At 39.9% G+C, this 25,141-nt stretch overlaps 1 protein-coding gene across 2 annotated transcripts in view; it reads right to left on the reverse strand.

Annotated features, from left to right (window-relative positions):
* Nucleotides 1-25,141, reverse strand: part of ATF6 (activating transcription factor 6) — a 205,599-nt gene that overhangs the window by 97,264 nt on the left and 83,194 nt on the right. The window contains exons 14-15 of one of the 2 annotated variants that reach the window (XM_043567583.1): nucleotides 23,603-23,670; nucleotides 19,775-19,886 (exon numbers count right to left, since the gene is read on the reverse strand). In XM_043567583.1, coding sequence (XP_043423518.1) covers nucleotides 19,775-19,886; nucleotides 23,603-23,670 — 180 coding nt within the window. Of the gene's footprint in view, nucleotides 1-19,774; nucleotides 19,890-23,602; nucleotides 23,671-25,141 lie in introns of both variants that reach the window. The other variant, XM_043567582.1, reaches the window with a different exon arrangement.

Raw genomic sequence — 25,141 nt, forward strand, 5'->3', positions numbered from 1 at the left:
GAGGTTATGGCTGATCCTGCTAATAACCTTCTCCCTGGGGGCTGGGAGCCCAGGAAGAGGGAGACCCCTCTGTAGGGTCCCCAGGTGATCTTTCCTCCCCACCCCTGCATGAGGCAGATGCAAGCCACCTGCTGAGCCCCCCCCCCCCCCCCCCCCCCCCCCCCCCCCCCCCCCCCCCCCCCCGCCTTGAGGAATGGCCCTGCCTGGGAATGCCCGCCACACACACCCACCCTCTCCTTTTTTTCTAGTCAAACACTGTTCACTCCTTGGCCTGCATCCCTCCCTCCTCTCTAAATCTTTACTTCTGATTTCTATTTCATGGAATCGGGGACTAAAGTTAAACTACAACAACGCCACCAATACCAAGTCTTGCAAGAAATAATACAAAGAAACTTGATAAAAAATATTAATTAAAAAGCAAAAATAAAAAAAAAAGTAAAAGAACAGAAAAGCTGGTGTCTGCTGTCACTCGGTTTTCTGTATGTCATCAAAGTCTCGAGTTTCTGCAGACATTATGTGAAATGAACAATGAATTAGCACCAATACAGGAAATATTTAAAAGAACTCTAAAATCACTTTTTAAAGGCTAGTGTAAGAGATTATAGACTACTGAGGAAGATTCTGGGTATATCTGTGTTTGGAAAGCCCTTCCTTTCAAATTTATGATTCCCTTTCCCCACCAAAAGTGACAAAGGGTAGGTCTAAACTATCGAAATCAAACCTTCATAGACCTAGTTGGAAAATGAATGGTAATGTAAAAGCCACTGTAAAATCTTGCATATTTCATTCTTTGCAAAGATGCCAATAAGGTTCTGTCTGTTGATGGATGTTAAGGAAAACAGCATCAAAATGAATCTCTATGGTGAGCTGAAGTTGGGAGGGATCATGGATGATTTGCTACATCTAATGGAAAACAATCTCCCCTTGCCATCCATTTATAGGTTCTTCCAACTGTGGCCATATGTTTCAAAGGTCAGTCCCCCTAATGACAGACACATCACATACTGAACACCTACTATGTGTTAAGTACTGTGCTAGTACTTGATTTATTATTTCATTTAAACTTATTAACCTAGGAAAAAGTAGCTATTAATATTACTATACTAGAGATAAGGACCCTGAGGCTCTGAAAAGTCTTTCCTGATAGTCTTTGAGTCTGCCTGCAGTAAAACAGTGCTGGTTGAAATCCAAATTCATCGGACCCCAAAGCCCAGGCCTCATGACTGCCTACAAAACAAATGCTCTATCAGTCCTCCAAAAGTTTTCCCAACTAAACTAAAAAGTAATGACTCCCCCAAAAGTTATTTTCTCCATTAAACTAAAAAGTAGTGACTCATTTAAAAAAAAAAAAAAAAAGTAATGACTCATGACTTAGTAAAAAGACTTTTTTTTTTTCCTATTTCTGAATAAGGCTGCACAATGTTACAGGATGAATGAACTACCTGTATACCCTGTGCTATTTTTCTATTTAAGCCCATGTCTAAAATGTGTGTCTATACATATTCGAATGTACGTGATATATATACATTTTTTTTTAAAGATTAATTCTAGGGCCTAATTCTGCAGCTCTCTTTAAATGAAGGGAAAAAAATACTAGCAGATTAAACAGAAAGTAACAGTTCTTCTAAGAACTTTAATTTTAGTTCCTCTTTCACTTACTTTCTGTGTATTTCCCACCGCTGTGATATATATGTGCACATGTTATGTGTTTATTTCATCTGGTCTCCAGAATCTTGGTTTGGCAGTATCTTCCGCTACCCATTACACTTTTGCTATAATTATCTACAGTATATGTTATGTTTCCAAAGAGTATAAATAACATTTCATTGGTTAAGTATAAAGACTGGAAATTTGAGGGTGAGGAAGTTCAATCACAGGATACTGTTTTAAGAAGTTCCAGCAAAGTGTACAACCTAACAAGACTTAAGGCTAACACAAAGAAAACTGAAGCCTGGTAAAGAACCTTTTAAGCCTGGCTTTGGTTTAGTTCTCCTTTTAAAAGCTACTGGATGAAAACCTAGCACTGACTATCACACGACACTGGATGCCATGTATAAAAAATGAACTCTGATTCATCCCCGCACCATTTACAAAAATTAACTCAATACGGATCACAGACCTACGTGAAAACCTAAAACTGTAAAACTTTTAGAAGAAAACATGAGAAAATCTTTGTGACTTCGGGTTGTGTAAAGATTTCTCACAACAACAAAAACTATCCATGAAAGAAAAAGCTGATAAATTGGACTTCATCAAAATTAAGAATTTCCACTCTTTGAAAAACACCGATAAGAAATTGAGAAGTCAAGGGGCACCTGGGTGACTCCGTCGGTTGAGCATCCGACTTCGGCTCAGGTCATGATGTCACGGTTTGTGAGCGGGAGCCCCGCGTCGGGCTCTGTGCTGACGGCTCAGAGCCTGGAGCCTGCTTCGGATTCTGTGTCTCCCTCTCTCTCTGCCCTACCCCACACACGCTCTTGTGTCTCTCGGTCTCTCAAAAATAAATGTTAAAAAAAAAAAAAAGAATTTAAGAAATTGAGAAGTCAAGCAAGAGATTGGGAGAAAATGGATCCAACTCACCTATCTGATAAAGAACTTCTATCTAAGAATATACAAAGAACTTTCAAGCCAATTACAAGAGAACAAACAACTCGATTGAAAATGGGCAAAAGATACGAAGGCACTTCACCAAGAGTCTGTGGATGCCAAATACGTATGTGAAAAGAAGGTTGAAATTATCAGTCATCAGGGAAATGCCAGTGAAAACCACGCCCTATGACTACACACCTACCAGAAAGGCTACAGGGAAAGAGACTGGCCACACCCAGCGCTGGTGAGGACGTACAGGTACTGCACGCTCGTTACTTCTGAGAACATAAAGTGGTACAACCGCTCTGGAAAACAGTTTGGCCGTTTCTTAAAAAGCCAAGTACACATCTACCATGTAACCCAACCAGTCTATTTCTAGGTATTTACACACGAGAAATGAGAGCATCTACCCCTACAAAGATTTGTACATAAACATTCGGAGGAGCTTTGTTTATAGGATCCGAAAATGGAGGGTGAATGGGGGTAAGCAATTGTGTTCTCTGCCTTCGATGGAATTCTAAGCAACAGAGGAATGAACTACCAATAATGTAACAAGGTGGATGAATCTCAAAATAATTACACTGGAAGGAAAAAATACATAATGTGTGATTCCTTCATATCAAATCATTTTTTACGAACATGTATTTTTTAATTTACTTTTATCTTGGTTTTGGTTTTGTTTGTTTGAGAACGATAAAGACAACATGCCAAATGAAAACAAAAGAACCCTGCTAACGCTGCATCTACAAATTCCTGGAAATGTTCTAGCGTCCAACAGCTGGAAGTAGAGAAAGGTGTGAGGGGAGAAGCAGAAGGAAAGGAGGGATGGCGATTTGTCACAAAACCTCAAAATGCTAATGACAGTCAGAAATTCAAAGATGCCCGATGATATTAGCAGAAAGAAAACGAGCCATTACATAAAGATGTAACAATACAGTTGTGACTATCATGCTTCTAAGAATATTTTTGTTACCATGAGCTATGATGTCATAACTTTAGGTAAAGTATCTCAGAGCAGTTCTGTCTCAGCTTAGTGGTAAGTCTCCGGGAAGATTTCCTTGTCTCCGACTGTATTCTAACTACTGGTCTCTTTTTTTTTAATGTTTACTTATTTGTTTTTGAGAGACAGAGAGTGAGCAGGGGAGGAGCAGAGAGACAGGGAGACAGGGAGAATCCCAAGCGGGCTCCACGCTGTCTGCACAGAGCCCAACGCAGGCCTCAAACTCACAAACTGTGAGATCATGACCACAGCCAACACAAGAGTCAGACGCTTAACCAACTGAGCCACCCAGGCGCTCCCAGTCTTTCAATTCTTTAGATTAGAAAGTCCTTGAGTACAAGGCCTGTGTCTTACTAATCAACTGTAAGCCCATACTTGGCACCTTCTTGCAAAAATATCACTTATGCTGCAAATTGGCACCCCACCACGGCCTGACAATCCTGCCATTTCTCTGGCACGCACAAGTCAATCACAATATACTTCAGGGGGAAACAGAAACCCTCAGAGGTGTCCTCTCTTACCGTCCTGGAACCAAACCTCCTACATATGAACCTGTCCGGCCCCTACTGCAAGAGGAGGAAGATCCTACCTTCTGGCAAAGGGCAATCTTTCTACCAGGTCTAATAGGAATTTGACCTTTCATTCCTTGTCAATGACCTCATTACCTCTCCCATAATACCGCTCTCTTCCTACCGACTAGTTCATTCTGTACAAATTTGCATTGTTGGGGAGCCCCAGAGGTTCAGTCGGTTGAGCATCCAACTCTTGATTTTGGCTCAGGTGACGATCCCGGGGTCGTAGCAGTGAGCCCCATGTCAGGCTCTGCTGAGTGTGGAGCCTGCTTAAGATTCTCTCTCTGTCTCTCTCCCCCACTCCTGCTCTCTAAAGTGGAAAAAAAAAAATTTAAGTTGTTATTTTGAGATAAAAAAATTCCTGTTCTCTGTTCCCTTTTATAAAAGCCAATACTATTAAAATAGTCATGGTGCCTTCATTTCCTTACTGCCTGATCCACTGTTAATCTAACCTCCATTTCCGTGTCGTCACTACAGGGCTCTTGTCAAGGACAAGCCAATGACTTTCATGTTGCCACAGCCAGTGGCTCTTCACCTCCATCTTACCTGACCCCTCAGTAATATTCAAGTCAACCACTACTGCCCCCTGGAAAACATCCGCTCTCCCGGCTTTCCTTCTCCTCTGCTGGCTGTTCCACTTCAGTCTGGTTTGTTAGCTTAATCTTTTCTAATGGGATCTCTCACTCAGGCCTGGACCTCCTTCTCCCTCTACATTCTCTTCCTAGATGAGGACAGCACAGTCATGGATTTAAATACCTCTAAACAGTCAATTCCTAAATTCAACTTCTCAGCTCAGAGTTCTCCTCTCCCCAAGTATCAAATTCACAGAGCCAATCTAACATGTCCCCTTGAAATGTCTCGCAGACTTTTCAAACTTACATGTGTCCAAAAAGAACTCTTAAAATTCACACCAAACATATTATCCTGCTCTACCCCAAACGTTTTTCATCTCAGTAAATGGTACCACTATCTACTTGGTCACTCAAGCTAGAAATACGAACATATCCAGTACGTCTCCGATTCCCACTGAATCTATCTACAGAATGTATTTTAGAACCCATTCATCCCAACACTGCCATCATACCGACTGGACAGCTGAGAAAGCCTTCTGACTGGTCTCTGTGCTTCTAACATGTCTCCCTCTAACCCACTGTCCAGACGACAACTGAAGTCACCCTGCAAACTCTATCATTCACGTCACTCAGTTACTTACATCCCTTCGTTGGCCCTCAGGATAAAACCGAGCTCTTGCTTGCAACCGAGCTCTTGCATGATCTGGCTCCTTCCAATCCCTCCAGCCTACTTTCATTACTCAGCCTACCTCCACCCCATTCGCTAAGTCTTCTGCCACACTGGTTTTCTTTCAGTACCTCAAATCAGGCTCTCTCCCGCCTTGTACAGGTGCTCTTTTCTCTGCCTGGAATCCCAGCCTCACTGTCCGTTAAATGTCACCTCGTAAGAGAGCATCCTTGATCCAATCTTCAGGAGACCTCCCTGTTAATCTCTGATCCCACTGTTTGTTTTCTTCATAAATCTTACTGTGTTTGTATTGTATTTGTCAATTATTTTACAAATTTTTCTGTCTACTTTTTCAGTTTTCTGGTCAGTCCCATCAAGTAGAATACAAACTGCAGGAGCACAGAGGCAGATTTATCACTGGAACACTTGCCCCCAGCATTTCATCATCAAACTCATTAAATTGTTTCTGGGGGAAAAAAAAAAGTTCCCTGGGTACATGAAAAAATGAATCTTAAGATAAATATATAAGCCTTATGATCTAGTAGCAGACTAAAGGAGAAAGTCCTGAAAACATACTAATCTGGAGTTTAGTTACATGGATGCAACTTACCATCTAGATACAAGCAAGAAAGTCTATTTTGTTGTTTTGTAATAATACTTACATTTTTTTGAAAACTTCTAAATTTTACAAGAAACTCTTATTCTTAAATTTAATATTTTCTAATATCTGCAACATGTTTTTCTCCTATTTAAGGTTGAATAATTGGCTTAAAAATGGGAGATTAGAAGACTTGCTTCCTTACCCCACAACTGTACTGTCTGTATCTAAGATGCTGAAAAAGGTAAAACTGACACATTAGAGAATTCTGTGACTCACGGAAAGGCAGAATCCACTCCAAAGAAACTGGTCGAAACTGTTAGTAAGAAATGACCGTATGTTGAAAGCTATCTTTCTCTTGTACTATGGGTGTTAATAATTTATCTTACTGTCTCTGATGCAAGAAAACATTTCAAATATTATGGTGTCAGCTAAGTTACGGTGTCATTCTGAGACCAATCACTTAGAAAAAGGACTTGAATATTTTAAACAAAGATGTGATGAATTCTTTAAAAATTAAAATCTGTTACAGCTTTTCCTTCTAGAAATGAAAAGACCACTGAAACATCTTGCATGTTACGCTATGACCCACTGGCTACGGAAGCACACACGATGGCTGAGAAACTAATAAAATCTTGGATAGCTGACCCTGCTCAGTGCCTGCTGGATGAAAGATCAGGAAAAGAAATCACCGCCTTGCTACTTTCTTATCTTACAGTAACTCGTCAAATTACAGATTTAGCTGCAAATATGAAGACTAAGTTAGTATTTCCACCACAGAATTGTGCTCTTGTTTTACCCATAAAAGAATCTACAGACTTAACGTTTTGTTTATATCCGATCAATTGCAGCTCCAAACAGTCAGCAACAAGGATCTTTCAAGTGAATGCTTGGCAACAAACATAAACAGGACTAAAATACTTAGTGATGAGTAACTTTCTTGAATCTCATCATCCACCCTGATGGTGCAAAGGCACTGTGGGTGCCTTACCAACGCAGTGGGACCCAACTATGTTAGAATCCACTGTATTAGTTCTCACCCCATGTTCGGGCGCGCGCGCACACACACACACACACACACACACACACACACACACACACACACACACAGAGTCAGTTCGACTGAAGGATATCCTTGATAAAAAATAAAAATTATTAATTAAATCTTGACCTCTGATTAGATTCTTGGTATTCTGTGTAACAAAACAGGAAATACACATAGAGCACTTCTGGTGCCTCACAAAGTATTATGATTGTCTAGAGGAAAATCACTTCTGTATTGACTTGTGAGCTGTATAAGCCACTGCCTTAATGGAACACCAGGTTTACTTCAAAGAATATCATATAGACAAACTGTAGTTATTTAGACCTGGATATCTGATAGACATTTACTTGAAAATAAATTAAAGGAACCTGACACTTGAAGGAAAACAACTGATAGTATTTTTGACAATGGTAAAATTTGAGCCTTTGAGCGAAAACTAGGATTTTGGAAAACTTGCATCTGCTACCATAACCTTGACAGCTTCCTGATACTTAAAGACTTTCCTGGTAAGATTTGTAGATTTGCAAAGAATGTAGATCGTAAAGAATGTGATTTTTAAAATAATGTGTAATAAAACGTGTGAACGTTTGGAAGATCCGTATAACTCAGTGAGCCAAGTTTCTCCAAATGACCAATGTGTGATATTACAAAATCATGCATGGGTGAAAGATCCAAAATGCGAATAAATGAAGGGATTTTAATGTACCTGAGTACTCGAATTAAAAGCTCACAGATTTGGCTTCTACACCGCAACTAACCTTTAAGAAACGATCTCTCGTTGAATGGTGTCGTATCCAAGAAGAATACGCACAATTATCTGAAAGGGTTTAAAAAGATTCCCTCCTTATCCAACTACATTATCTATGTGAGGCTAGGTTTTCTTTACAGATTTCAACCAAAAAGAAATGATTAATGTGGAAGCAGATACATGAATCCAGCTGGGTTCCAGTAAGCCATCGACTAAAGGGATCCATAACAATGGAAAACCATGCCAGTCTTCTCACTCACGTTTCTTTGCATTTTGGAAAACATAAAGGAGTTATGAAACCAGAAAGCTGGAGGAACACTGGCCTACATCAAACTAAGGATCTCCAGTTTCTTCTATCTCAGGTGGGTCTTACGGCCTGATGGCAAAATGGAAGACTGAAAGGTCAGGGTCAAACACATAGAAAATGAGTGAGTACACATCTGATCAAATAAATGTGTGCCTGCATAGCTCCGACTTGGATTTTCTTCATTTCAAAGTCAAGGAAAAATTGTTTTTTGACTATCTATCATTCTCGTTAGCTCACACTGCTTGTACCTCCACCAGAATGGATATTGAAAAGCCACTAATTCAAAGCACATTTTACAGGGAGAAGGCAACCAGTGTCTTTAAGAGACTTCAAAGTAAATATCTGACACCCCTCCAAGGCAGACCCCTTCTTAATAGAATAAGCTGTTGAATTCCTATTCAGTAACAAATGGAATCAGAAGAGAGATAGCTATAGAACTTAAACTGGATAACAGAGGCCTGTTTATTCGGTAGGATATATTTTAGTTTTATCTTCAAAATTTATTTCTAGGCGTATTATGATCAAACGTAGAGGACTCTAAAATTATTCCCGACACGGTTTATGGAAGATTTAACAATTTAAGTTGACAAGCTTTTCTTGAATACCTTCCATATTCAAAATAAACACTCCCAGGGACTAAAATGCTAACATTGTCCCACCCTTCTAGGACACCACGGGCGTACAGTATTGATGAGCCTCCGTCAATATGGAGCTTATTCAGTCCGTGGCTTATGAATTTTGGAGCTTAAAATGACACCACGGTCTGGTTGGCGTCCTAACTGAAAAATAATCTCTATCCGTGTACTACCGACATCAACTCTGAAATACAAGAGGATCTTCCTGAGTGGATAGCTTCCCTCATGCATAATGGTAACTAGCCTTGGCATTTGAATTCATTACTTTTCAAAGACTGGCTTTCAGATTCACCATGAGACGCAGATGGCCCTGATAAAAACGGTCAAGAAGCTGGTCTGTCACAAATTCTCTATCAGGTGGATGGTATCCAGTCTGTTGGTGTGTTCAATCAGTATCTGCAATACGCCTGGTGCTCTGGTGGAGACCAGGGATAGAGTGATGACTAAGACAGAGACAGTTCTTGCCCTCAGGGTGCTTAGGGCCAGGCAGAGGAAATACACATGAAGCAAACAATCACATCATCATTTAGTCAGACATATTCTACACTCCTGGTCTCAACTAATCATCCATCCTGTTGACTTCCAATGTGATTCCCATACTAGGAGTTGGAAAACTCCTCAAAGCCTACTCCTAATAGGCTCTTCATAGATTAGCATCAATGCCTTAAAATAAATATCACGCTACTGCTAGCCTTAGGATTTTTCAGCAAAAACCAACTAAGTGTCAGTGTTCAAATTTGCTGATGGTGTTAAAGTTAAACAAATCAGAGTCCAAAATGAACAAATCACCACATATGGGGGAGGGGAGGAAATGACACGAGTGTTTCAGACCTTAATCCTGAGTCAGATCGTAAATCATCAACTTTTCCTAACCATAATAATTGCTTCCTCCATAATTAAGATTGTGACATCATCAAAAAACTTACACCAAACTTTGTTTAGACATAAAATGATTTAACAGCCTACGTTGCTAGTTTTCTGGCTTTATAGGAGGAAAAAAATCCTAGACCATCTATGTATAAATTAAATTAGAAAGAGTTCTATCAAGCTTTATATTTTTAAAACTCTTGGCCATTATTTTAAAAATGCCTCTTTATTTAAGATTTAGAAGACTTGATGCCTCAAGGAATACTTGAAATATGATTTTATTTTTTAAAAATCTGGTTTTAATTCCATACTCTTTTTTTTGTAGTCCCACTGCAAATAAACAAACAAGAATTGTTCTTCAACTTTCTCCATGCTCTGCTTTAAACACAAAAGCATTAAGATGAGGAATGAACAACGACTTGCTTATTTTCTTTTAAAACAGCTGTCAAGAATAAAACATATGCTCCTTCTTACATTCAATATATATAAATTAACCACAACAGTCTGCATTTGCCGTATATTTTACCTTTATCCTTAGCCTTAAACAAAGGCACGCACACACGCACACACACACACGGCGCGCCCTTAGCTCTCTTTAACCATATCCAGGCCATCCACCTTCCCTTAAATGCCAAGTTTACCAAACCCACCACTTTATTTCCTTCACATTCTCTCCTACTGCCTCTGGATTCCGTTCTGAATCTGTTCTACCACAACTGTAATCTCAAATCACCAATGACTTCCATGTTTATACAGAACAAATGGACTTTTCTCATGTCTCATTCTCAGCGAGCTCTGTAAGACCCGATACTGCTGGCCACCTCCTTTTCGAACTCTTCTTCCTCAACCTCCATGTTTTAAAGTCAAATAAACAAGTCAGTTTTCTCACTTCATCTGTGGTATACTATTCCAATTCTCCTTCTCCATCTCTAACCTTTTCTCTGTGTTCCCCTGCTACCTGCTGTTCCTCCTACACTATTACTTTATGTAGCATGTGGCTTGGTTTTCCATTGGGCTTTGTCTTGGATCTTGTTCTCTTTGGAAAATTAACCTGAAGCAACTCAGTGTATGTTATGAACACGGAGATCCATGGAATTAAATTCCAAATTGAATACTTTGAAAGAAAAGACATTTGGATATATAAAGGTTCTAGAAAGGCAATATAGGGAAATGATCATAAACACAGACTGTGGAGCCAGACTTTCTTGGTTAAACTTGACTCTGTCACTTCCAGACTATGTCATACTAGACACCTGAGTAACCCCGCTGTGCCTCAAGTTCCCCATCTGCAACATGAGCGTAATAACGGTACTTACCTCACAGGGATATTGTGAAGATTGAAGGCAGGCACATTATAGGCACTATGAAAGTGATTATTAAACAAATTATAAGACCAGCAGCTATTAAAAACTCAACCTCGGGGCGCATGGGTGGCTCAGTTGTTGGGCGTCTGACTTCGGCTCAGGTCATGATCTCGTGGTCCGTGAGTTCGAGCCCCGTGTCGGGCTCTGTGCTGACAGCTCAGAGCCTGGAGCCTGTTTCAGATTCTGTGTCTCCCTCTCTCTCTGACCTTCCCCCATTCATACTCTGTCTCTCTCTGTCTCAAAAATGAATAAACGTTAAAAAAAAAAAATTTAAAAACTCAACCTCATTAATTTATGGGCCCACCTCGTAACTTGACATTTTGTTGTTTTTGTGATAGGTGTTTTCCAAAACCCTTTAAACATACTAACTCCACTAGACTGAATCACTTTAGCTACATCAAAAACAAACGTAATACCGGGGCACCTGGGTGGCTCAGTCGGTTGAGCGGCCAACTTCAGCTCAGGTCATGATCTCGCAGTTCTTGAGTTCGAGCCCTGCGTCAGGCTCTATGCAGACAGCTCAGAGCCTGGAGCCTGCTTTGGATTCTGTGTCTCCCTCTCTCTGCCCCTTCCCCGCTCATGCTCTGTCTCTCTCTGTCTCTCAAAGATGAATAAACATGAAAAACAAACAAACATAATACCACAGATTTCTAAGAGGACAGTGTTCACACACACACACACACACACACACACACACACACACACGAATACTATAGATTTCTAGAGCTACAAACCTACTCCATCATTCTACAGATAAAGAAACTGAAGAAAGGAGACAAGAGATTTGTCCAAAGTCACAGAGCAAATAGAGGGAGAATCAGGGCTGGAATGCAGGTCTCTAAAGTATGCATCAACATATTACTGAAAAAACGTTTTTTTCCCTCATCTACTCATGATGTGAAGAAATACCTTTCTTAGAATGCAGTTTTGCCTTCAGGAAATATTCCCTCATTATGAAAAATCTGAAATTTGATAAGAAGGAAACTATCAAAATTTCAAGCTATCAATTACTAAACACCACCTTTCTTCAAGGTAACTTTAGAAGGCTTGCAGGAAGGACTTTATTCTATGGTTAAAAGTCCACATCAGAGCAGATTGTGTATTTTTAAAGTTGTCATTGCTATTTGAATTACAAAAGTAGTTTTAAACATTCAGTGAGAAAGATTTCCTCTTTCGTTTCTGCAAACTCCACCTCTACTAATCTTTTGAACAGTAGGATATAAAAAGGTTAAAGGGCACAAATAAACAGTGATTTGAGCAGCCAACATTTATTTAGGACTTGCTCTGCACAGTCTGGAGCGTGTTGCAACAGACCTTATAGAAAGAGAAAGCAGAATGAAAAGATTTTTATCCCTGCCCAGAAAAAGCATGCAACCTAAAAAGGGAGATTAAAAAGTGCACATGAAAAACATGTTATAAAATAAAGACTTAAATAGAGCACACAAATAATGAACAGTTGGAAAACTGTCCTGATTCAGATGGATCTGCCTACCACCCTGAGAGTTTTGAAGACTTTAAATCATTTGTGGGAGCTCCTGGGTGGCTCAGTCAGTTGAGCGTCCAACTCTTGGTTTTGGCTCAGGTCATGATCTCACGGTTTGTGAGTTGGAGCCCCGCGTCGGGCTCCGCATTGGCAGTGTGGAGCTCGCTTGGGATCTCTCTCTCCCTCTCTCTCTCTCTCAAAATAAGTAAGTTAATTAAAAGCTTTAGAAAAATAAACAAGCTATTTGTGAATTATAAGTTCTCTGTGTCCATGGCTATTCTGTATCCAAGTCTAGTTACAGAGACTATCATCATTTTTCAAACATAAAACAAATCACTTTAGAATTTGCATTGAAGAGTATAAATAATAGAAATATTTATGTTAGCTAACAATCTGTTATAGAGCCAAGGAACAAATGACTAAATCCCCTAAAACCACACAACAGTAATTCATATTTAACGAGGAGCTTGAGATCAAAAGTTTCTGATCTCTGGGATCTGGCAGGCCAGATACAGAATCCATAATAAAATGCACTTATACATGCACAAAAACCATCCTTCTCTACGAGACATTCTAGAGTACCGATTATTAAAAGGGTGTCTATTTTGGCTAAAGTCCTGTCTTTTTAAGATACACATAGATTTTTTCCCCCCAATTGTTTTAAAAAAGAAACCAGAAGCTCTCAATGCCCATTTATTCCATTCCCTGGATAAAATCTTACAGAGCATCAGGTTATTCTCTACTCTTGTGAAAGTGTAACCTAATAGATAATCTATCGTCAGGTAATCAAAAATCTGAATTGTTATTAGGTAACTCCAGTAAAAATGCCTAGCAGATCTGGCAAAGAAAATGGCTCTGGAGGAGTAGAGTAATTATGCTATTTACATATTCTGTAGTATGTCTGAAGGACAGCACTAGAGTGTAAAGAGAAAAATCACTGTATTAAATTAGAAGGCCTCAATGATTGCCCTAGCTCTACTGCTTACAATTCCTGTGTCCTCAGACAAGCCACTTAACCTCTCTCTGCCTCAATTTCTTCACCTGTAAAACGGGACTAGGAATACTTACTTTATTATTTTAAGGAACTAACGAAGCTATGTCAAAAAAGTTTGTACACTATAATGGTCGTAAACACTGAAGGCGGCAGCATTTGTGTATAAATGAAATGGAAGAGAAAATGAATGAAGACAATGTTACAGATTTAATTGTTAAGTGGTTGGGCGGATACTCAGAGAATTCTGCTCTATTTTTTATAACGTGCTTCGGACCTGAATGAGATGTATTTCAATGTTAAAAATTATTAGGAAAAAAACCTCCTAAAAGGTTTTTTTAAAAAGTCTCTCTTCTGAGATAAGACTTTTTTTTTTAATGCAAGTATCTTTCCGAACTCACTTATTCCCATTTTTTTTTCTATCTAGAGAAAGAATCTGGCTAAGATGCAATGAAACTGGAGATAAGAAAATGGCCAACCTCGAAGACTGACGTGTCTCTGTTCCAGTTGTGAGGTCCCGAAACAAAAGGAGCTGAATCCTTTTGAAGTAGACTTCATAAAGTGACTAACATTCTTTGATTACTAAGGAAATTCCTCTTGCCTCTGACGATTTCATGCACTAAACAGTAATTCCAAGAAATAAATAACATGCATCCAAAAAGATGCCATTCTTTCTAAGCACACAGTAGGTATTAATGTAGGTGTTCCACTTAGGAAATATCATTGTTATTCTGTGAAAGTCCTTTTTATGGCCTTCCATGGGAGCCAATCCTTGGCAAACATTTTGAATCAGTAATATCACAAGTCAGCCTTCCTGCACTTATTAGAGGCTTTCCTATACTTTGTCCAAGGCTCCAAGTTTCTGGCTCTAGCTGCCGGACTCTACAGATACTAGACATAAGCTCTTCTCCAAAACAAGAAAGCAATGAGGTCAAACGACAATCTATGCCAAAATGTTTCTGCCAAATACTAAACACTGAGGATGTAAGCACCTCAAAGTTCTATCTCTGAACTGTTCAACATTTCACAGTCAAACATTTCACCCAGGTGATATCTTCAGCTCTAAACCTTAGATTCAGAGTCAAGAACGAAGCCGATGCAGCTCTGGCCAGTGCCACCATAAAGGGACAGAGGAAAGGTCATCTCTGAATTTTCTGTTGGAATTCAGCATCGCTTATGTTATTCCTTTCATCAGTAAAGTAGATGCACATTGCTTTAAGCAAAGCAGATGTAAAAATATCCTTTAATGATTATGAAAAGCAACAAACTTCCATCACTGTGATTTCTCTTAGTGAACCATTACCCAAAATTGTTCTGCTTAATAAACACAGAGTGGCTAGGGGTGCCTGGAGGGCTCAGGAGGTTAAGCGTCTGACTCTTGATTTCAGCTCAGGTCATGATCTCACGGTTCATGAGTTTGAACCCCACATGGGGCTCTGTGCTGACGACACAGAGCCTGCTTGGCATTTGGTCTCTCTCTCTCTCTCTCTCTCTCTGTCCCTCCCCTGTTTGCTCTCTCTCTCTCAAAACAAATTAAAAAAAAATAATAAACACAGAGTGGCTGGCATTGTGCTCAGTGTCAGGAGTGGTAATAAAAAAGCATCTGACACTTTCCTGCCTTTAAGAGGGTTATGACATAGATGAGAAGGCAAGCCTCTTAGATCCAACAATTAGGAACCAATACAAGGAAAAATTGTTTTTAAAAGCCAGATTGTGTAGTGTAATAAACACTTTATGAAGCTCTAAAGGCTCACCACAATCATTTTTTCACAAGAGTGGCCCCAGGCTGTTCCTTCTGCATAAAGTTGCTGGCTTACAAAGCAAGAGAATACATTTGAAATCAACCCTATTTCCCTGGTCACAAATCAGTGAACCATGACTCATGAGGCAGGCCATCTACATAAGATTCTACATAAGAGATGATATATGCATGTATACACACACACACACACACACACACATACACGCATATGCGCACACACACACACACACACACACACACACACACAGAGTCAGATATTCTTTCTATCCAGAAAGTCTGAATGAGCAAATGTGTGAAAAAGAGTGCCGTGGCATCACTGGAACTGCCACCAAATCGGGAATGACGACAAGCCACTATTCTAATCTCTGGGAGGACCAGTACACATTCCAGGCTATGAAGCACAAGCCCAGGGGGACTATTTGGCTGTTGAGCCAGGTTCCTGCACCTCTTCAATGCTCATGTATCTTCCAGGAAGACCCTATTATTTAAGGTTATCCTAACAATCCATGCCATATACATGATACCACTAACAAATTTTTTATAAGAGACCAAGAAGGGATAAAATACCCAAATAGGGGACTATATCTAAGAATACATAAAACACTCAGAAAGGGTTATTGTATCTAGAACACATAAAGTATTCAGAAGGAGGGGGAGAAACATCTCTGAGGCAGGCACACAGCTACATCTCACATTCTCCTTACGTGTGTTACGTTATGTATGTATCTGAAATAGATGAAAAGACAGCGTCAAATGTATGACTTTGTCTTGAGAGACAGACAGTGAAAACAGAAAATATAAAATAAATAGTGTTCCAAAAGCAGGCATCCATTTCATTTGAAAAGGAAATCTCAAACAAGAATGAAAAGAATATGGTTGGGGCACCTGGGTGGCTGAGTCAGTTAAGCATCTGACTTCAGCTCAGGTCATGATGTTGAGGTTGGTGGGTTCGAGCCCCATGTCGGGCTCTGTGCTGACAGCTCGGAACCTGGAGCCTGCTTCAGATTCTGTGTCTCCCTCTCTGTCTGCTCCTCCCCCACTCACGCTCTGTCTCTCTCTCCCTCAAAAATAAATAAACATTAAAAAAAAATTTTAAGAATGAAGATAATACGGTGAGCTGACATTCACAGCCATCTGAATCAGAACGAGGCTGTTCTTAACGGGAAATTGCCCCCAGGAAGATCACGAATGACTCTCTCCTGTTATTAAGAGATAACAGAGCAGCATCTAGAATAGTATTGCAATGTTTAGTGGAATTATAGATAAGGTAAATATCATTTTCCTGCCTTTTTTCCCAATGTTCTCTTTCCTTCCCTCTTTAGAGTCACTTTCTTATCCCACCTTGCATGAGCCTTGCTGAGCTATTTGTCCCTGTCCCATGTTTTTGACATCATTTTAGTCTATTCTTTCATTTACTCCCTCCCTCCCTAAACAGACTATCCTATGAAAGCACAGAGAAAAAAAAAAATCAACATTAAATTTAACTAGATTTTTTTTTATTAATGTATCAGACCACACTCAAAGTGACTTGAAAGTCTGAGAAAAAGTTATTTCCCACCACTGCAGCTCCAAACCGTAGTCAAAGAAAGGAGGAAAAGACAAAATACTTAGAAGAAAATAGGTTATGAACACCTGGAACTAAATAAAGGGAGTAGAGGGAGTTACTAAGTTGGAGGCAAAAACTTAAAGCAAAGTCAAAAGAACAGGAAAAGGTTTGAGCCTCTGACAGGATTATTGGGATCATAAGCATTCTTTCCTGCTGGCCTGTAGCAGGAAGTCAGCAGTTATCCAAGAGTGAGTCTGCTCTGGAGAAAATTATTTCAGCAGCTCAACTGCAACGTGATTAAAGAGCATAGGAGTGTGGGGTGTGAGGAGGTACGAGGCTGAGACAAGGTAGGTTTATTAAATAATGGTATCCTAAATGGTCAATGGCTATGTCTACCTTTTTAGATAATCAAATATTTCATCAAATACATATCCAATTATAAAATGAAACAATATGGCTTCTGTTATGTCTCATTTACACTAAGCCAAACCTTGAAGCTTTAGAATCTCTGTATTTCTTAAATTCCAATGCAATCATATAGTATCAATTAAGATAATTTCTGTCAATGAGAAAAAGTCTACATCCTTCTGCACAAGAAATGATGCTCCTCACCTTTTTGATGAAACTGTTAGAATATTTTATATTGACAAATGGAAGCAGAAACCAAGCATGAGGTCATTACTTCTTTCATTTTCATTTTAGCAAGAACAAAAAGAACCATCCAGCATTTAGGAACCAAATATTCTTGTCCCATGACACAGTTTATAGCTATCATGATCAAATTAACTTCCTTATCACCACTGTTAAAACAAGAAAAAATGAAAAAGGATGTTGTCTCTACTGTTACCTAATGAAGTTCAGGTTTATCCTTACTGTTCCTTGACATAAAACACCAAGATGTGATAAATCAGTAATTAGGAAATAAAAAATCCAAACAGAATGTGACAGATAGTCTCAACACTTTTCCAGAACATGAGAAAGACTGTTTATTCCAGAACATCAAAAGGTTGGGAGCAGCGAGAGGAAATCAGTAATTCTCCAATGGCACTCTCTACAGCAAACTAAAGAGAGAGAGCTCTTACAAACGCAAGAAATATAATGTGTATATTTAAAATAAAAACACCATTCATCTTCCTTTGTAGATATAATCCCTTTAAAGCTAGAATTATCGTTCTCTTCCCTAGAAAAACGTTACTAACCATGATTTCAACCCATGGCTTAACCACTGCTACTTCTAATATGTATTACATATACTGTTTTAGTCAAATAATAGAGAAGTTATCTGGAACCTAAGAAAAAGTACACAGCTATTCGAGTGTTAAAAACACTCTTCTGTGGTAGCTTCCATAAACGTATACTTGAACATGTTCACTTTAACACCCATCAAGTCTCTCCACAGTGCTCCCACATCTCACATCTTAAAGTTTAGCTTTTTCTTCCCACTTTTAACATGACGGTGTCTGACGCTAAGGCAAAGACTTACTTCTCAGCAACCAATACAGTTGGAACCTTGCTGAAACCTTGTTCTCAGCTGCCCCCTTGCTGCTGGAAATGAACTTTGAGGCTGGTGCAGTATAGGAATACACCAATTACGTCTGAGAGAATAAGCCGGGCACAAGGAACTTTGTGAAAGGGCAGAAATCATGAGATGCCATTGCTGAAGTATGCCAAATCTCCCAGTGTATTTGATTATCAGCTAAAAATATATGAAATTTCTTATTTCTCTAATCTTCAAGTGTCAACGTTCTCAGATTCTAAAGTTCCAAGCTACTAGATATTCATGCCTTAGGAAAAGAATTAACTGACAATGTTAGATAGTGGTGACCATAACCAGAGAATGAATTGTTTGCTCTGTTGGCACAGGTTTATTTCTAACAGTGCCCCGTCAATATTCTTTAAAAAGGAAGGAAGGGAGGAAAGAAGGAAGGAAGGAAGGAAGGAAGGAAGGAAGGAAGGAAGGGAGGAAGGGAGGGAGGGAGGGAGGGAGGGAGGAAGGAAGGAAGGAAGGAAGGAGGGAGGGAGGGAGGGAGGGAGGGAGGGAGGGAGGGAGGAAGGGAGGAAAGGAGGAAGGAAGGAAGGGAGGAAGGAAGGAAGGAAGGAAGGAAGGAAGGAAGGAAGGAAGGAGGGAGGGAGGGAGGGAGGGAGGGAGGGAGGGAGGGAGGAAGGGAGGAAAGGAGGAAGGAAGGAAGGGAGGAAGGAAGGAAGGAAGGAAGGAAGGAAGGAAGGAAGGAAGGAAGGCAGGCAGGCAGGCAGGCAGGCAGGCAGGAAGGCAGGCCGGCCGGCCGGCCGGCCGGCCGGCCTAGGATACAAACCACCCAGGAGTTCTAAGTCATTCATGTGTTCCTGGTTTCACACACAGCACTGTTAACAGAGATTCACATGGCAACTCCATGAAAAATGTATTTTCATTTTATAGGAAAAGAAGATAGAAAGCATACAGCCACGCATCTTATTTCCATTTAGTCTAACATTCGTAATATTCAAGAGTACTCGTACACCCATTTCCTTTTGCATCGACTAACACATTCTTCACCAACAGAAATAAATGTCTGATGGGGAGGGAAAAGAAGAATAGGAAGTCTTAGGGACATAAATCCAAACATTCCACATCAATATTACTGATCCGCCCACGATTCACCTCAATCCCACATTTGGGAAGTCTGTTTCTCAATTACCAAACAGGACTACCACCACAAAGCCTAAACAGATTTTTGTCTTTTTTAATATTCTTACTTATTTTGTTAATAATCAAACCATATGGATACAGGAATGACAAAGAATAAAAATCAACAAGCGGTTTATATTTTCTAAACTTGTGGCCTGACATCAATCCATGTTCATCTTCGCAATGCTGAACAGCTCAGAAACAAGCACGTGTGACAGAACTGAGATAGACTGTTCCAGTCATAATTTCTTTAAACGGCTTTCTATCTCTCACATCTTTTTACCTCCTATGGTACTCAGCTCAATGCCCTGTACATAACAGGTACTCAAAAATATCTTCTTTCTTCTTTCAGAGTGAACTTACCCTTCGAAATGACACGACATAGAACGTATCTCCCCTTCTGCGGATGGCTTCAAAGAAGTCTTGATAACTTCTGGGTGATGCATAATACACTTGCAGCTCACTCCCTGAGTTCCTGCTGAAGGAAGAACAGGGCAAAGTGTTTTTAAACCAGAAAATTTCATCTCCTCTCAAAAATACTCCCCGTGCTAAGGCTACGTCTGAATTATAAGAATTACTCTCAACCAAAATAGTAGCAGCATTCGGCAGTAATTTTTATAATAACGTTCTGAAAAGCCCAAGGTCAGGGTATTTATAAGATCCAATTCACTAAAGCAAAAACTCTCATTTCTGAATGGAAAGCTCTAAAAAAGCACCACTCAAGTTCACTGCAGAGCATGTAAAAATAATAAAGAGTATCAGAAAATAGATTTCTGCATTGGTTTGCGTGATTTTAAATTTTTGGTGACAGACATTAAGTCTTAGGGAAGGTATTTTTCACCGCTCTGTCAAATCTGTAAGGCGTACTTGTCTATAAGGCTGTGTGAAAAGTGGGAAGGAGGCAGGATTTGGAAACAAACAGACCTGGCTTTGAATTTTGTCTCCACTCCTCAAGTGGGTATTCTTAAGGAAATCAACCCCTGAGCAACCTCGGTTTCCTCATCCATAAAATGAGGGTTCAAACCTGCAGGACTGTTACTGGTCAGAGACGTTACATATGTGAAGCACCGAGTAAGGCCTCAAGGCCTCATAGGAGTCACTCAACAAATGCCAGCCACAGATACAGGAGGTACCACGTCAGTGCCTTCGTAACATTAGTAACTAAAATTATAGTACCTCAACCACATCGTAGGCCCAAAAGACACACTCAAATGATATTAGTGTAGTTTTTAATATTTCCAGTCTTTTATTATTTAGCGCAATAAGCCAAGACCCAGAAGTTAAAGGAGAATTTTTTAAAATGTTGTCTTTTTCTCCAGACAACCTGTGTTTTCTTTCTTATAGGTTCTTCTACATTTTCTATCCAACTTTATGAGGAAAAAAAAGACTGATCTAAAAGGAAAATTATAAATGAATCATAAGAACTTTCTTTGAAATAATTCCATTTGCTCATGAAGCCACTTCTAACCATATTATTTTGACATACAATCAATTCTGATTCATCATGATAGTTACGTTCTACAAAGTCGGTGTGAACACTGAATTAGTAAATACTGAACCATTCTCCTAAGGGAAATACCGTGTTAGGTTCCTTATAAGCCCCTACCTATGGCATATTTGTCAACAGATTAATATATAACCTTGTTTTTATGTTTCTGTTTAAAGACACCTTCTTCAACATACCTCGTTCATTCATTAACACTGAACTCCTGGTCAACAGCACTGTAACTTATGCCTGAATGAAGCTTATCTAATATGTATATTTTTCCATATGGCACAACACAGCCTTTGTTTTTTTTTTTAAGTTTATTTATTTACTTTTAAGAGCGAGAGAGAGAGAGCAAGAGCAGGGGAGGGGCAGAGTGAGAGTGAGAGTGAAAGAGAGAGAAAGAGAGAGAATCCCAAGCAGGCTCTGCACTGCCAGTGCAGAGCCCAACGTGGGGCTGGAACCCACAAACCGTGAGATCATGACCTGAGCCGAAATCCAGAGTCAGACGCTTAACTGACTGAGCCACCCAGGCGCCTTGGCACAACACAGCTTTCTTGAACAATAGGTAGCCCTTTGGGACTGTGCTTCAGGGCCATTTTAGACAGTGAAATCACACACACACCCAAAAAGCATAAAAATGTGAAAAATATGGCATTAAACAGACTTCAAAAAGAAACCTGTTCACAGTAGGAGCTGAAGCAGGAAGGTGCAGTGTGGCCTTGTTAACTGAGCCTCACCTAGGACCATCTATGCACACTTGCAAATGGCTGTAAAGGCATCTTGAGTATTGGGGAGCCTGGGTGGCTCAGTCGGTTGAGCATCTGACTTCGGCTCAGGTCATGATCTCGTGGTTTGTGAGTTTGAGCCCTGTGATGGGCTCTGTGCTAACAGCTCAGAGCCTGGAGCCTGCTTCGGATTCTGTGTCTCCTTCTTTCTCTGCCCATCCCCCGCTTGTGCTGTGTCTCTCTCTGTCTCTCAAAAATAAATAAATAAATGTAAAAAAAATTTTTTTTAAAAAGCATCTTGAGTATTGATTTGGGGGCACAAATACATTTTAGTGAGTAGGCTGATTGAGTCACTGATACAGAATACATGATTAATTCATTTAAACCACTTTTTTAAAGACGTTTTTTAAAGCAGTTTTGGATTCACACCAAACCTGAGGGGAAGATACAGAAATTAAAAATATTTTTGACTAGTAACGAAATAATATGCCATCATAATGATGCATCAAAAAATGAACGTATTTTTGGGGCGCCTGGGTGGCGCAGTCGGTTGAGCGTCCGACTTCAGCCAGGTCACGATCTCGCGGTCCGGGAGTTCGAGCCCCGCATCAGGCTCTGGGCTGATGGCTCGGAGCCTGGAGCCTGTTTCCGATTCTGTGTCTCCCTCTCTCTCTGCCCCTCCCCCGTTCAAGCTCTGTCTCTCTCTGTCCCAAAAATAAATAAACGTTGAAAAAAAAAAAAATTAAAAAAAAAAAATGAACGTATTTTTAAATATATATATAGTAAACGAACGAAATATTCTGATCACTAGGAGAATTATTAGTCACTATACCTATCTGAATTATCTATTTCTACATGATAACACCGTATCTCCGGATTTGAAACATTCGTGATTGCCAATATACTGCCCACTGCCATTTAATAGAGACTCTCAGTTAACAGGGTAATAAACAGCTTTCCACTTACACTGGGCATATGTTCTCAGGGCCAGGTACCCGGTCTGACACACAGCTGGTGCTCAGTAAATATGAAATTGATAGTAAATAAATTGTGAACTCTATGTCTGTGGGAAAGCTACACACAGAATCTGAGACCCTCTACTTCCATTTCAGTGGCACTGGCATCAATATATCACATCAGCACCATCACCAGCTTTCCAACGTGCCAAGGACCATGCGAAGTGTTTTAAATAAATTATGCGATTTGATCATCCACTCTGCGTGGCCAGAACTGTGTAGATGAGGAAACTTTAAGTTCACCTGTTTGATCCACAGAGCAAGTGAGTGGCAGAGATGTTCTGAACTCTGTCCAATTCAAAAGCCAACAACTCACTCATAACACCATTATTGCCTCCGGTAATATTGTTCCTTTTAGTCGGATGTGTTTGGTCCAAACATTTCGACCTTCGATACAGCACTCCTTCCAGATTCCTTCAAAAGCTTAAGTAGCATCGGTGTAGTGAAAAATGAATTTTAAGTCAAATTGATTTGAGTGCCAATTCTGCCTCTTGTTGGTCTATGACTCTGGCTTAGAAAAACTAAGTGACTTGCCCAGTTTTTCTCCATATACAATAAGGACTGTGATATCTACACTCTAAGTTATTATACAGATTTTAAAATAAAATGCATGGAAAGCACTCAGCAAGACACCTGGCACATTCATAAAATAACACTCCCTACCCCTGGCTCATGAAATAGATGCAAATCGAGGACGAGAGTTATGGATGTTTACATTGTACAGCAAAATGACGACTGAACAGCATTCTGACTAAATCTGTATTTAAGGAATCTGAGAGTTACCCTCTTGAAATTCTCTGGGTTTACTCTGACCACTCAGAGGCAGTTTGGTCTGTGAACTAACAGAAAAGTCACTGATGAGAACAAGCGTAATTAAGACAGAAGAGAAATGTGCCTCTCAACTTTACTAAAATACTAGGTATTTAAAATTCCTTGGCCAAGAACTTCCACACTTTCTTACCTGATCCTAGTGGTTTCTGTGTATTGGACAGCCATGAGCTGAGAATTTGAGCCCTGTTCCAGAGCACCCTGGAAGAAAAAAAAGACTTAATGCCATATAATGAAATTAGATGAAGATCTTCCTATATTGACTCACTCTACATTTACTAAACTCTCATTAAAGTATTCATATACCGGGGCACCTGGGTGACTCAGTCAGTTAAGTGTCCGACTTCGGCTCAGGTCATGGTCTTGTGGTTCATGAGTTTGAGCCCCACGTCAGGCTCCGTACTGACAGCTCGGAGTCTGGAGCCTGCTTCAGATTCTGTGTCTCCCTCTCTCTCTGCCCCTCCCCTACTCACGTTCTCTCTCTCAAAAATAAGTAAACGTTAAAAAAAAAAATTAAAATATTCATATGCCTTTTTTTCATGAGTATTCTGAGAGATCAGGTTCACATAACTAAATACCAACAGAAAGATTAAAACTCTTCTGGTCACGCTCTGGGCTGAGAGAAGAATCTTAAGGAGATTAAAACGTTAAGGCATTTTCCCATAAAGTTTAAAAATACAGTCCAAAAGCTTAGTTCAACTACCATAAGTTTTACGACCAAGTCGTACAAATATTACTGAACATGTAACAACTTGTTTGTCTAAAGTAATTATTTTTCCAAGGCAAGTTCCTGAAGTGTGAAAGGTTCATAATGAAACTGGATCCTATTGTTTACTGAATGAAACACAAAGATCTTCTCGCCAAAATGTACCTATGGACTAAGCCATCATTAAAGAGATTTCGGCGATGACTTTTCTGGCCAGAGAACAGTCCAATCTGGAACCATGAGTGGCCCACATATGCTCTACTGGGGACCTGTCTTCTTTTTTTTTTTTTTTTTTTTTTTTTTTTTTTTTTTTTTAACGTTTATTTATTTTTGAGACAGAGAGAGACAGAGCATGAACGGGGGAGGGTCAGAGAGAGAGGGAGACACAGAATCTGAAACAGGCTCCAGGCTCTGAGCGGTCAGCACAGAGCCTGACGCGGGGCTCGAACTCACGGACCGTGAGATCATGACCTGAGCCGAAGTCGGCCGCTTAACCGACTGAGCCACCCAGGCGCCCCTGGGGACCTGTCTTCTTGCAGCATCTGCCTGGCACGGAGCCTTCTTCTATTCCTTGCCAGTTTTATAGACTCATCTTCTGAAGTCTTTTTTAAGGGGATCAGAGTTCAAGGGCACATTACCAATTATTATGTTAGGAAGTGACCTTATTATTACCCTGTCAAAAGCAGCTTAAGGAACTGTTTACTCAGAAGACTATTAGCATTTGTTCATTACTGTATCCATCCATCCATCCTGCAGTAATCAACTTTTATAGAGCACTTAGGACAGGCACTGACTGGGAAGACAGACATGTGGAAACAATACAATGTGATAAATGCTAAAATAGAAGAACATACAAGGAGTTAAAGGGGAAAAAACAAAGAGGGAACAATTTTGTTTAGTGGATGGAACCAATATGCAGGGCTGAATACTAGGCTAATTTCTGACAGTAAAATGCCAAGGGTCTAA

This window comes from Prionailurus bengalensis, chromosome E4 (assembly GCF_016509475.1).
Source record: "Prionailurus bengalensis isolate Pbe53 chromosome E4, Fcat_Pben_1.1_paternal_pri, whole genome shotgun sequence".
NCBI lineage: Eukaryota > Metazoa > Chordata > Mammalia > Carnivora > Felidae > Prionailurus > Prionailurus bengalensis.